This window comes from Tinamus guttatus, unplaced genomic scaffold (genome assembly GCF_059628265.1).
Source record: "Tinamus guttatus ecotype Peru unplaced genomic scaffold, ASM5962826v1 Tinamus_guttatus_pri_ptg000215l, whole genome shotgun sequence".
In the NCBI taxonomy this organism is placed as follows: Eukaryota; Metazoa; Chordata; class Aves; order Tinamiformes; family Tinamidae; genus Tinamus; species Tinamus guttatus.
In genome coordinates, this window is record NW_028288749.1 from 2,310,783 (window position 1) to 2,325,703 (window position 14,921).

The following is a 14,921-nucleotide window of genomic DNA, read 5'->3' on the forward strand; positions in this document are numbered from 1 at the left end:
TTTGCGTTTATATCCTAGTAAGAAATAAGGACACCATCCTTCAGTCATTCGCGTCGTGCAGAAGGACGCTGCTCCCCAAGCCCTTCGTGTGCACGCAACAAGGCAGCAAAAGAGAAACGAGGCATCAAGAGACACCACTACTTCATGGTGGTCAATGTGAAGTGCTTCTGAGGACTCACTTAGGCCTAAATATTCTCATATAAAATGCTACAAAGTAAATTAAAATGAAATAAAAATTTATTTTGAATTAAAAGGATACATATTTTTAATATACAATACATATCTGTATGTGTGTGTATACCCAAAACCAAACCACAGACCTAGAGAACTGTCACTCTCAAAGCTTTGGAGAAATGAGAAAATGTGATTTTCCACATCCTTTCTTTTTCATTAAGGGTATTTACCATCCTAAAGAACATTGTTTATTAACGGACATAAATCCAAACTACTTAGAGACATTTAGCTGTAGGTTAATACTATTAGTATATTTTAAATGAAAGCAGGAACAAGGTTATAATTGCACAGATTATGTTGCTAGTGCTGGCACTCTGTTCCACGCTCGTACCTCTTGCTTGTCTAATCTAGAGCTAAGTAAACGAACATACAAATTCAAGTACAACAGAGAATTCCTCCTAGTGCTAGAGCTTTTCCCCTACCAATCAAGTCTCATTTTAAGATCACCCATTAATTTTGTTTATGATTTTGAGCTTAATGCATTCCTACCTCATTCAGATTTTCCAGTTTCATAAAGCTCTTTAGCAAACAGTGATCCTTGTTCAAATGGTACTGCTGGAATTCAGGATTGGGATTAAGTGGGGTAAGTAATCTCCATAATGAAAAGATACATCATGGCGCTCCTGTACCATCTGATATTACAACACCATTCGTTTACATAAGTTTTAGATGGAGGTTAAACTTCAATATCTGAAAGACCAATATTCCAGGATATAATATTTGGAGCAGACCCTGTCCACTCAGGCAGATGATGGGAATGAATAATTTACAGCCACCCTTTCATCTTCCTGCAGCTGAGGAGAGCTGCATTCTAAGGAGCTTAGGGAGATGCCGACACATCTGCTCACCAAGTGGAATAAACCAGGGCACTCCAAGCAACATGGTCCACTAACCTATTTCACCTGGGCGACCAGCCTGCCAGGAAGAAATCTGCTCTATGTGGGATCGCTATTTTGTGCTTTTGTTATAAAGCACATTCTACCTCAGAGAAACGAGGCACTACATTAGGTTTTTACCTATAAATAGGTGCAGGTTCTTACTACTGTTAGCTGGGAATGGGTGTTGCGTGTCACTGAGCTGGCACCTTGTCACTCAGGCCTTCCAGCCACGCCACGAGGACTCGGAGGCACAGAATAATATCAGGGCAGCAGCAATTTGTCCAGATCAGTCTTAATAGAAACTAGCACTGCACATACCATCAACAAAGCAAACGCATCCAAGAATTCTCTGGAAATTCAGACAAGGCCCATAACACTCTGGGGAATCAACCACCATTTGATGACTCAATCTCCCACACATCACTGGAAGAAGTAACAAGACCGAGCACTGATTTTGTACAGATGTTGCTCAGGTGGAAGGATGGCGCAGTTTTCATCAATGGAAAGCTTCATAAGAGACAATGAGAGTCTAAATGAATAAGACTTTAAAGACTGTTTTACTCTTTTTTTTTAATCTTTAACATCACAATTTGCATTTGGAAGCAGATGGACGTAGGTACCACTCAATTCAGCACGGTGAGAAGGGTTATCACACAACCAGCAGACTAAGAACTCTGCTGGTTAGATTTGAGATCCCCTTCCCAGCCAGACTGTCCGCTAAGAAAAAAAGGCAGAACTAGCACTTACAGAGCTTTAGAACCATTCTGGAGCTTTCTTTGCTTCTTCCCAAGACACCCAGACACAGAGGCTGGTCCTACATACGACCCTACTACAGGCTCCCAAGGCTGCACTGTCTACCCTAATACTCCTCCTCACAGCTCAAGCAATAAACCAGAGAGCATTAGCTGAAGATTTAGCATTGCACTATATATATAGCATATCAAAAGCCAACTGGCATGGCCACAGTCTGGGATTAAGATTATTTAGAATAAAGATTTTAGTTAAAACAGTCTAAAATGAGATTGAGACTCATGCTGGGAAGATAGGTTTCAATAACACACTCCTGTAGTTTCTATACTAAACTCAAAATAACAGAAAAGTACCTAGCAGCTGCTCCATCCTCCCCAAAGCTCAAGAACTTACTCCATCAGTCATGACAGAGCCCAGCAGTGTTTAGTCACCGTCTGTATGTCGATACCATGAGGCTGAGAACTGGTGATCACGGGTTCGGGCAATGGAGGAAGGGCTTAGGGAAAAAGGAACTAAGCAATAGGGACAGAGAAATATCTCCATTTCTAGCCAGTACAAACATTGTCCTAAAGTTCACGGAAAGATATTTGTCTCCCCTCTGATATCTCAGCACTCCTATGGTCAATGGAAGAAGAATTCACTGGCTCAAATATATTTGCCCACGCAAAGAGCTCATTGAGACCAGTGCAACTAGCCCAGTCCCATCTGGGCAACCTCCAAGGGTGAGAGGAGGGGAAGCCAGAAAAGAGCAGAGGAGATTCCAAGCAGACAGAAAAGCAGAGGGAAAGAGGAATAAAAAATCCTGCCACACACACACCCCTCTACTGGTAACTGCAGCAAGACTTTGTAAACTGATCACACTCGGTTAACCAAAGCAGAGGGAAGCAGAGCTGCTCTCTGTTAAAAGCAGATGGGCAGGATGGACTTAAATGAGTGGCACAAAGTAGTTTGAACCATTTTGTCTCCTATGCAGACAATACAGAAGAGACCTAATCTCAAACAAACAAACTAAAAAAACCCACAAAACCAAAAATCTTCCATAAACACAACAATTGCAGGTCATTACTTCCCTTTTTGTTGAGCAGGTTTTGAAAGCAAAGGAAATAGAAACAAGTTAAAATTCTTTAAACATTTAAAAACACAACATAAATACACCATTTTATTCTTCTTCACCTTTTTTTCTTTTTCAAGATATGTTTGCACACAAACTTTACAGCATGCACAAAGACAGAAGCATCAGTACAACTTAATGAGCAAGAAAAAAAAGCTGAATTATAAACTTGGAATTTTATGGTTAGCTTTACGTAGTAACATCTGATCCTCAACAAAAGCTTTAAATTTTAGGAACAAAAACATAAAATGGAGAGGACTGAAAATTGAAGATGTGCACTAAGTCCCACCTGGTTTGCAAAACAGTAATGCTGGAGCAAAGAAAATGCCTTCGGGGTAGAGCATACAGCAACTTGCAGTATAACAAGTATTCTGTATTTTGATGATACTAGGATCATTGCCACCTGGCAGTAGAAATCTAGTTCTGGAACACGCACTTTAGAGAGAAAGGTTGTTGTTTTAACAAAATTAGCAGGTTAAGTCAAGTAAGCAGCAAGCGTCAAGTTAAATTTAAGAATTATACCTGCCCCAGCATTGCTTCAAAGAAGAACTTCTCAAGTCAGACTGGGCATTTGAGAAGTATAGCTGGAAACTACCCCAACTCACACACACACACGTAGCCTATTAACCAGTATAATCAGTGTTTTAACATTCTAATTGAATAGAAGTATAGTTAAATCCACCAAATTAATTTTCCACATTATTTTAACTATACCACACCTTTTTCTGAGTTTAACCAACACAGAGCAGGCAAAACAAGCAGTTAATGAGAAAATACGTTTTACCTCATTTCAGAAAATACTATTCATCCTAGTCAACTAAACACATTTCTAAAAGTAGCAGTTACTCTTCTACACTTGTACACTCTTGTGCTCTCTCATATATTTAATATGTTTTATACATAAATATATATATACTTATAAAAGTGAAGCCCAGAACTTCAGTTAAGGCTATCTGTGAAATTAATAGTGCATTGCAATCAAACTGAAAATAAGAAAGATGAGGAGAAAAGCAGCAGTTAGAAATCAATTCCACATTTTTAGTCACTTTCAGGGACTGGAGCAACATAAAGGCAAAAAGTATTCAGTACCTAAAAGGTACCGTAAGCAACATGACAGCCAAATAATGTAAAGGGCTATATTGAGAAAAGCTGTGCAGATCATAGTTCAATTAAACAAGCTATTCAATACATGAGATGTAAAACAAACCTCACGGAGGACACAGGATGAAAGCAAAGAATTCTTACAGTTCAAATCGCCAGTATTAGTTGAGGAGCCAGTATCTCCCCAGCACAACCACCTCCTCAAGTGGCTGGTTGCCACAGAAAAACAAAGCTCGGCTCTCAAATGATGAAGAAAGTGTTTCCACGAGTCAATGTCCTTCTAAGCGAGAGGAACCCAAGCCATACAAAGACATGTACTGTTCTATGACAGAGGACAAAACATCCTAACAAAAATAGCACGCAGGCTGTGAAAGGCCAAGCTTTTGCCCATCAGTCTATTAAGTTCATCAGTTCAGGAGGACTGAGGGCAGAAAAGTAGCAGTATTCTGCATCCAGCACCCAGGGCCAAGGAGAACGTGATGCTAGGTTAAAATTTGCTTACCTTCTATAGAAGGGGCCTGGTCCTGAGCTGCATACAGCATCTCTTTGAAAGCCTGCAAGAAGAAAGGATCAAGTAATCCCATTAGTATTAAAAGAAAAAAAAAAAAAAAAAACTTTAATAAGCCTGTTTGAAAACGAGCAGCAATTCAAGTCCTTTTACCCCTCCAGATGGGCGCACATGCTAGGGAATGTGATGTCAATGCTTGTATACACATTTCTGTTCATGGTGACTGCTTTGTTTAACACCTGATACCTTACCGAGCTTCAAAATTTATTCCTGCAATATTTTTAAGCATCCACTTTGAGGGGAAAAAAAAAAAAAAAGAGTTGTGACATGACACAGAAAGGAGTTTGTCATGGCAAGTGGAGGAAGATCAGCCTTAGGGATTTCTTATCACGGTTCTGTAGAGTACAGAAACACAGGCATGTTCTAAAAGCTGAAGACAACATGACAAACGAGATCAGGGAACTGAGAGCAATTGCTTTCTCTTGAGGTGGAAACTGAAGGACAACATTAACACAGACCAGAATTATTAACCAGATCTTCAAGTCCTAGAGGTCCTGGGGACTGGCATTCCAGAGGCCAAAAGAACAAGGTGCCTGGTTGCTTTGGTTTAATCCTTTTGGTCACCAAAAACCAGAAGCGCCAGCAGGGCACCATTGCCCAGAGGTAATAAAAAGGAAACCTAAATAAATAGGACTCCTTTTTAGGCTACCTCCTTTCAGAGGCTTCAAGATGCTGATATTACGTCAGTTACAAATTAAACATACACTCTATCATACATCCTAATGAAAAAAAAAATACAGTTAATTGTGATCAACAGCTGAAGGACTAGAATGACAATTTGCAAAAGAGAAGCAATAAGGACAGTTACGTACTGCAAGACCACTGGATAAAGACAGACCTCTCAGCACACACACAGTGAGCGCAAGGGCTTTACACACCACTGCTTCAGGAACTGGATTTTATTTCCCAAATTTTGAACATACAGAAATCCAAACCACAAGAGTCATTTAGCCCCCTTTCTGGTCTTGGAAGTTTCTTGTCTCTCCTGCCCATTACCCAGTCCACTCCAGACTTGTCACCCTACATCTCTGCATTCACTGTGGTGCCCTCACCCCAAATTCTCTCTCAAGTCAAAACATCACAGTCTAATTAAAAAAAACAAAAACAAAAAAAAACAACCCTCCACACGGATAGCAAATACCCTCAAGGAAAATAAAAAAGCCACAAGCTCAGCAATTAGGAACTCAACACTGTTGAAATCTGGTGGTTATGATCTTGTTAAGTAAATACAAGGTCTAAAGGACATGTCTATTTATCACAGGGCATCACAGCCGGCAAGCTGAACAGGCAGATCAGACAGCTCTCAAAAGGTCTCATTCCTGAGTCCACAGAGGGCTCAACAAAGGTCACTTGCATAACTGTTTTCCCAACTAAGCCCTTGCCGTATGATCATTCCAGTGACACAGTTCTCCCCTACCCTCCGTTTTGGTTTTCCTCCTGAACATGGGCCATGTCAGCCCGCTCCCTCCCATGACTCGCTAGTGAGCGGCGCATGACCTGCTTCCCTATAGCAAGTGGTCAAAAACCCTCTGCCTTTTCTCACCCCACTCGTCATCCTCACCTACCTGTAACTCTTTCCATGAGCCACAGCCACCACACAACACACACAAACACACACACAAAAAAAAAAAAAAAAAAAAAAAGAAAGCCTCCAACACTGACAGTCCTGCATTGAACAACTCAAAGCTGAAGGTATCGCTGGTCCCGCAGACATCTCCCTCCCGCAGACTCTGATATTCCAGTCTGGCAGCTGCATGGCAGCAGATAGGGTTACTACTCACTTGATCCATGCAAGGAAAGCAATAACTTGTAAAGCAAAAGGTTTAGTGCGTCTTAGCACCTGAAAATATACTTAGTCCTCTGGACGACAAAATTTTAGGAGAGATTCTTTCTACAAGTCACTCTCACCTTTTAATATTAAAGGATTGGTCTTTTTGCCCTGAGAACTTAGACAGGAAAGGGTTTTTTCTTATTTTAAACAGTGTTACTGGGAGCACCTAGCACCTGCAGCAAGCTTCCATATACACACATCAGGCAACAAAAAACCAAAGAGCAAACACATTTAGAAACACAACTGTCAAGCCACAAAAACGGGCAAATTCAAGGGCTAAAAAAGCCCTTAGAAAGCTAGAACAAAGCAGTGTTTAAGCTGACTTGCTTTCAAAACGCTCATGCTCTTTTCAGCTCGTCCACTAGCCCCCAGAAGGACGACTAGGGAAATAGCACAGCAGATTTGTGGCAGGAGGTGGCGGGCCTGGGTGCGAAGTGCCCGTCATGAAGCGCTCTCTGAAGAGCGGAATTGGCCCCGTCCCAACAGCTGAAAGACTGGTTGGAAAAGAGCCTCCAAAGACAAGCGGGCTAAACCAACTACCAATTTCATCTTCCCAGCCTACTTCTGGCTGTTAGGTCTGGTTATTTTTACCTGTAATGTCTGTTCTGATCCTCCCCCTTCCCCAGGCCTTACATTTTCACAAGAATTCTGCACTTCTTAACATTATCATCAGTGTTAAAAGTTACAAAAGGCAAAAACGCACAAAATTTGGTCAGTAATTCTCAGCCTTCTTTGCTGTAACAGTATACGGCAATGAGACAAATACAAGGAAATTTGTGTGCAAAAAGACTACAGGCTGGTAAGACTTTATGAGATGACTAAAGAGGCTTCTGCATCCAGATGAATGAAATCAGACCAGATTAATCAACAAAATTGCCATCTGGCACCTGTAAAACTCAGCTGTGTTTCTATCAGACTGATATGCACACACATTTGGAAGCCTGCACAGACAGCACTAAACTCTCCTCTTTCTCCTGAAGTCCTCCAAAGAAACGCGTAACAGCAATGGAAAATTGTGTTACAAATTGGATAAATAAAGGACAATGTTAAAAATGTGATTTTACGTGGAGATTTTATCCTGTGTTAATGCCATTGATGCTCAAGTGAAGCCCTCCTTACCGTTTGCACGGAGGGAGGTTTCAAGAAACACCAGTTCAGAATGGACTTTGTGTAGAACATGTGAAAAACAAAATCCTGCTTCTAGGTATTTTTTAGAAGGGAAAGTTAATTTGATATTTCATTCGAAGGCAATCATGGCTTTTGTACATCTCCACCCTCATGTGGATTCAGTCACTGCCAATGTTTTGTGAGCTGCCCAATGAAAGGGCCCAGGACACAGCATCTCCCTCACTGCCCATTACCAGCCAAAGGCTCTTTCTCCAAATGGAAACAGACTGCGGGGCTCTTGCTGAGAGAAAGAAAATAAGAACCTCACCTGTAGCTATCACAGTCAATCTTAATTTCTACCATATAAAGAAAAACATCAACCCATACCTGGCCCAAATCCTTCCCCTGACCAAGTATCTAATTCTGGAAAATGATACTACAAAGTGACACTACATTTTTAGGCATTCAGCACTAAACAGGCTCATTCTTCTTTCTTCCTGACCTAAAAGTGACAGATTACATCCTCCTCCCAGTTTTACTAGTAATTTCTGCAAGACAAAGCTCCTTATAGCCACACTGGCTGCGCATCTGCTCAAAAGGGGCATCATCCAGTTTGGATCTCAGAAATTATTCTAGGTCTTAAAAGACGTGGGGGAGTGTTTGACTGCATGAAAAAGTTACCTGTTCTCCAACAGAAATAACTAGAAATATCACAGTAGAATAATAAGATGACTACACGGGAGCGTTATGACACAGTATGACTTAAAGAAAGCAATTTCTATTCCATTTTATAGTCCTCTCATTACCATCATGAATTTGACATCTCTCCCAAGTTAAAAATTTACCCTGCAAAATCTCACTGCAAAGCAGCATCTGCTTCAATCAAAAAAGATAAAAAGCCTAAACTGCAAGATGCACAATGCCATGAAATAGCACACTTTTTTTTTTTTTTTTTTAAATTCACTACATGCCATAGGAAATATTTTGCACAGGTAACGAAGGCAGCATTTGGCCTCATGTTTGCTAATCAACAACTCAGTATTTTTCCTGACAAAAGCAGAAGGTCACATGATTTTTTTTTTTTTTTTTTGTCTCAAGCCTAATCAACAAGTAAACCAAGTTTGCACCGCCCTTTTACACTCCACACTCACCCGACCACCAGTTACTGAATAATAAATGCCAGACTCTGCCATTAGTGGAATATGCATGAGCAGGACGTTGACTCACATTCAGCCAGCTAAGACAGCGGGAGCAGCAGGAGCCTTGAGACTTATTACTAAAAAGGAGGGTGAGGCTTTTATTTCAATTCCCTCTAGGTTCAGCTATCTGTGCAAGGAGGAAATCGCTTCTATATCACATCTAGAAAGAGAGATCCTACTGAAAACCTATCTTTATTTTAGTGTGGAGAGGAAATGACCCACAATAACACTGCCCTAGTTAAAACATTTGAAACCAAGAGGCACAATATCCTCCTGCAAAGAGCACAGGAGCCAAGTGCTCCTCACGTTAGCCAGAGGTGTCTAGTTCCAGTGAGCTGTAGGTGAGATACTAAAATATATGGAGTTAAATCTTCCGCACACCTATCATCTATTTTCTTTTCCATTCCCAACGGATGCACTTCCAAATCTTTATTTTACAAAATGCATTTCCAAGAACAGAAAACAGGTCTGAGAGCTCTTCTAGGGACATCTATCAGAGATGCGACACAGAAATAATCCGGCACTTTATGTTACTAAGACAATGGATTTCCTCCTTCACAAATATTGAAGCATTCGTTTTGCCATCTAATTCTCTGAATTACTTAAGGAACGCACAATTCCGTTCTAAAATCAAATCCGTCTGCTATTTTTATAAACATCCAGTCATTTGCAGTCAGTTAGCAGAAATGAAAACAAAGGACTGGTCAAAAGGGCAGATGTAAAAATTTCCTTTTAAGTTACAAAACGAGCTAAGATAAATATGATTTTGTTTGCAAGAGATCTTTTAATAAGGACATTAGAAATAAATTACTATTATGGTCCTAAAGAGAGTATCCAGGCATTCAAGTGATAAGAAGTGTTGTACATTTTTGACTAGCTCAGTCAGAAAACAAATTCTGCTAATCACAGGTGTCTCCTAAACAGTTTTCTGCTCCCTACCTCTGGCTATCACTTGCAGAAGACACTGACATCACTGGCAGCAATCCCTGACACTGCTGACCCTGGAATGAGAAATGGCTTTAGGACAAATGAGAACCACCCTGAGCTTCGCCTAGTTAAACCGAGGTGTCACAACAAGCACCACTGCGATAAATGTCAACTTAAGCAATCAGCACGACCTTTAGAAAGCCGGCATGATAAAAACCGAAAAGCTGTATTCTGCAAATAGCTCACGATTAGTGCTGTAGAACTTGGTGTAGACTGCGTTCAGAGCCCTAATTAAAGTGGTTCACGTGAAATCATGAATGAAACATGGAGGTGCAAAGCGTTTTTTTGAAAAAAAATAGCCCTAAGAGACAATGGGCACTAGCTTTGCGGCACCCGGCAGGCTGCAGGGACTGCCAAAGGGGACGGTGGCTCCGCAGGATCATCGGCGACGCCGGCTCTCCCCTTGCTGCCGATCTCGGAGCGGACGCAGGGCATCCCGCCGGGCCTGGCCGCGGCAGCGCTGGCGGTGGTGCTGAACACCGAGCAGGGCGCCACGCAGCGCGGCAGGGCACCCACGCAGCACGGCAGGGCCCATGAAGGGCAGCAGGGCCCGCGCAGGGCGCCCACGCAGGGCAGCAGGGCCCACGCACCTGGCAGGACCCACGCAGGGCCCCCACGCAGCGCGGCGCGGGCTGCAGAGCAGCGGGCTGCGACCCGCAGCCTTCGCACCGCACTCAACGCGGGCAGCAGCGGCAGCTCCCGCGCGGCCTCCCTCGCGCGCCAGGCACAGGGTCAGGGGCTTCCTTGCAGAAGCCTCCTGGAAAACTTCACGTTTGGGTGCTGTTTGGGTTCGGGTTTTTAAAAACCTCGCCTGCCTCACAAGCTTCTGACTTTCCTCCTGCGCCAAGAGGTTACAGGCGAAAAATAAAGAATCAAAAAGCCAGGGCTTTGCCGCCGCGCTGTCCCCAGCTCGAAGGGGCAGCGAGCTCGTTGACCCCTTTGCCCAGACGGCCGAAATGATCCGCGTTGCGACGGGCAGAAACCGCGCATGGAGCTGCGGGGCTGAACGTCACTCCCCGCCGCGAGCTCCGCAACGGCTCCAACGGCCGCAACGGGCCTACCTCATACTGGATGTACTGCTTCCGCCACTCGGGCGTGATGTGCGCGGCGAGGTGCTCGGCGAACTTCATCCTGCCGCCGCCGCCGCCGCCTCAGCGGCGCCTCGCTGCCAAGGGGGGCCCGCCGGCAGTGGGGAGGAGGCGGGGGGCGCCGCCGCCGCCGCACATGGGCGCCCGCCGCCCGCGCCGCCGCTCCGGGGCTCCTCAGCGCCGCCCCGCCGCCCGCTGCGGCCCCGCCGCGGCCCCGCCCGCGCCCCGCGCCGCCGCCGCCGCCTCCGCCGCCGCCGCCGCCATCTTGCTCGCCCCGCTTCCCCCGCCCCCGCCGTCAGCGCGCGCCGCAGCCAACCGGCCGCCGCCGAGACGTCAGCGCCATAGCAACCGCGCCGCAGGGGCGGGGCAGCGCGCCAGGACACGCCCCCGGGGCGGGGCCTGCGGGCAGAGGGCGGGGCCTTGTCCGGCCCCGCCCGGCGGCGGGGGTCGCGGGTGCGCGGGGCCCCGCGGGCAGGCGCGGGTCGCGCCCCTCGTCGCCGTTTCGCGCCCGTCCCCGCGGGCGGTGCTGCAGTTTCCCGCGAGGACACGCGGGCCATCGCCCCCTCCTCTGCTTCCTTCTCGCCGTTTGCAGGCTGGTATTTCCCACCCCCCGCTCTGTTCCTCTCCACGCTTGGCCTTCGTGCTTCTCCAGGGGGTCACCCTGCCCCGAGACACGGCTGAAATCTGCCGGATAAGCTCCCCCGGGGCGGCACTTGGCACCCCGGGCCCGGCTGCAGCTGTTGAGACGGAGATCTGATCCCCTGGCACCCGGCGAGGAGCTGCTCTGGCTGCAGGCACTGCACTGCAGGTCTCCAGGCTCCCGTGTCCACCTTGCCATCCCAAAAAATCCCTGCATTTAGCATCCATCACCATGAATCCACACCAGAAAATATGCTGTTTCCCGGCCCCCCAAAATGTGTTTTTTCCCCAGTGTTTATCGTCTCCGAGGGCTGTTTCCTAAGGCAGCCTGGATAGTCCGTGAGGGCTTTTCTTGCCCGAGGAGGAGCTTCCCCCTGTTCCCCTGGACGGAAAGGGAGAGGGCAGGGAGAGCTAGGCGCGTCCGGGAGGGCACGCGTTTGCTATCCATTCACCCCAGCTATCCCCACAGCCCTAAACCAACTATATCTATAGATACTGCTGGGAATATCCCCAGTTCTTAAGGAAACAAATGATCCTTCCACAGCTGAAAGCCCAAAGGCTCCTTGGCCTTCATTCCCTGCCGTGTTACATGGAGCAAAGCTGCCATCGACTCCAGGAGGAGCAAACCGACCCGCCAGCCCCTGAGCTCATTTGCTGCGGTGATTTAGGGGGTGTTGTCAGCAGCCCCGGGACCTCTGATTTGTGAGCGCTCTTGTTTGCGCCGAGATTCAGCCGGCAGCAAGCGCGGAACATGCAGAGGCCTCGTCCGAGCTCCCCGATACCATCTCTTAATTATGTTTGCCGAAAACCACTTAATGAGCAGAGCTTCAGTGCCCTTCCTGAGGCACCTTGCACTCAGCAGCCTCCCCAGCGCCGACCTTGGGATGTCACAGCTTCACCAGCATTGAAGAGGTCACCGGCTTTTAATGCTCTACCTTTGCCAACCTCGAACAGATAAAATCACTTAGAGTTGGAATCTGCTCCCACTGTGTTCAGCAATGATTGCAGCAGAAGCTGGGCCTCTGCGAGCATGACCCTTTGGAGCCAGTATCTTCCAGAGATAACATGCAACATGGGGGAAGACAGCTTCAGAAATAAATACTCTTTGACATTTGCTAGATGCATTATATGAAACATGTGCCGTGCCTTGTGACACATGCGAATATCTTGTGAAAGTAGAGCTTGCAAATTCAGCAACTGAAAATATCCACTGATCTTCCCTTCCCTTTGTCTCCCAGAGTATTTTTTACCCCAGTGCAAAGCAGGTATAAAATGCGATTTGTTCCTTTTATAGTAATAGAGAGGACAACCGTGGAGGTAGGACAGAGACAGGAATCCTTCTCAACAACCTCAGTGATGTTTTTCAGCAGCACTCGGGTTTACTTCACTATCTGATCGGCCAGAATCCTCCTCCTGGATGAGATGTGCTTTGGGAAGGCGCTTGGCAGAGGAACGATGTTTTGTTGCTCCAGCAGGACTCGGGGGTTTCCTAGTCCTTTAGACGTTTCAGAACTTGCAGCACTCACACCCAGTGACTAAGGGAGCCAAAATGAGGAGCATGAAATAAAAAAAGAGCCTCCCTCTCGTGCCTCCACCAAGCAGGAAACATCCCTATCAAGAACGGACACAGATCCCAGCTGCTAATGCCGGAGCACGTTCACCTCTGGGTCCAGACCTAGTCCAGGCTTCCAGGTTCCTCTGATCCCCCTCTCTCTCTTTTCCCAGAAATAGTTTGCATTGTGATTTTCTCCCATGCTGGAGAAAATAAAAAATGCAAATAGTGTCATTTCTTTTAACTGAGCCAGATAGTCAGGAGCAGGCTTGCTGCCAACACGGTCTGGCACTTGCTTTGTTGAGCATGTATAGAACAATTTATAAATAGTTTTTTTTTTTTTTTAATAGAGAATTATACTTTTAAAAATCCTGCGTGGCTGGGGAGAAACCATCTTCAAAAGAGGCTTTAGGCTTCATGGGGAGCAAGGCAGGAATGCCCTGGAAAAAGGGCAGAGGGGCGGCCAAAAGGGAACAGCGATTTCCTTCCACCTCAGGACGAAGCGCTGGGCACTATCAGACACTATCGGCATCCGTCTCCCTGCCCCTAACACTCCCATTAGGTGCTTTTATCAGTCCCGTTCCCGGGAAGCGGGATCGATACATTAGATTTCCTAGAGACAGCGCTGCGAAATGCACAAAGCCTCTGGCAGCCCGAAGCAGCGCTATTGATTTTACATAAATCCTAACTTCCTCGTGGGGCTGGTGGAGGCCAAGGGGGTGATCGGGGACATTACAGCCTGGAGGTGTAAGGGGACTGGGTAAGAGGATGGTTCTGTCCCTGTTTTGGAGGGGCACCGTGTATCGAGAGCCAAGGGGACACCTGGCACGTGTGGACAGGCCTCCTGCCTCCAATGTGTCGCACGCTCCAAATTCGATCCATCTGGTCACTCAGATGGACTTGGGACTCAACTCCGCCAGCCCCAGGCAGTGGTGGGGAAAACAGGGTCAGGGCCACGGAGCTCCACACACAGCACCAGGGCAGGATGTGACCCACACTTTGGTTGGCCAGGGGTAAAGCGCCCCATCTAGAGAGTGCCAAGCTCAAGTGACAAAGTCCCTCAGGCTGGTGTCTCAGGGGGACATCTCATAACTACTTTAGGTCAATGAAGAGCCCACCCTTTTGCTGCTTTCAGCAAGCAGCACCCAGCTTTTGCTTTCCAAACTGCGGGTGCTCTCGCGCTTTCTTGCGCCAGCATGAAAAAGGAAAGGGGAAGAGCAAGGCTGAACAAAGCCAAAGAGAAATGAAGCTGCTGCTTTAGCTTCAGGCCCAGCACAATGCTTTAAGAGCAAACAAAAAATGAACCTCCCCCCTTAGGTCTTTCACCTTAATTTGAAAAACAAAATTGCTCCTGGTTGAGCTGGACTGCAAGGCTCTCTCACAGGCGGGAGCTGCTGCTCCACGGATATCCCTGCTATTTGCAGAGCTCTCACCGCAACCTTTGAGCCATGGGATGGCTGCAGTGTTGCAACCGCGCTGCTGTTCACAGCGCCTCAGGCTGCTGAGCACCCGGAGAGCCACGTTGGCACCCAGGAAAGGGATTTTTCCACCCACATTTAAGAGAAGGGTAACGATATGCTGGGGAGAGGGGAGATTTATGCCCCTTCAGGCTGGGGGTTATGCACCTTCTCCATCGCAGCTAGAGATTTGCATTTGCAGCCGCAGGGGAGTTTGTGGAAGGGGGGAGTTGATGCTTTATTGATAGCTAAAAAAGCCGATAGGATGGATGGGCTAATTGCACATTCTTTCCCCCCATTCTCATTTTTATACTCAGGGCAGTAACAAATGCAGGTAAAACACACAGCCAAGCAACGCAGCAAAGCCCTTGCAATCCAATTGTGTGACGAGTTCCACAAGCCTCAGTGCGGGAGGAAGC

The 14,921-nt window shown here is 46.5% G+C and overlaps 1 protein-coding gene across 1 annotated transcript in view; it reads right to left on the minus strand.

Annotated features, from left to right (window-relative positions):
• XPR1 (xenotropic and polytropic retrovirus receptor 1) overlaps positions 1–10,964 on the minus strand; it is a 79,697-nt gene extending 68,733 nt beyond the window's left edge. The window contains exons 1-2 of the mRNA XM_088524854.1: positions 10,828–10,964; positions 4,577–4,628 (exon numbers count right to left, since the gene is read on the minus strand). Of these exons, the coding sequence (XP_088380980.1) occupies positions 4,577–4,628; positions 10,828–10,896 (121 nt within the window). The 5' untranslated portion in view covers positions 10,897–10,964. The remainder of the gene's footprint in view (positions 1–4,576; positions 4,629–10,827) is intronic.
• Positions 10,965–14,921: the final 3,957 nt, after the last annotated feature.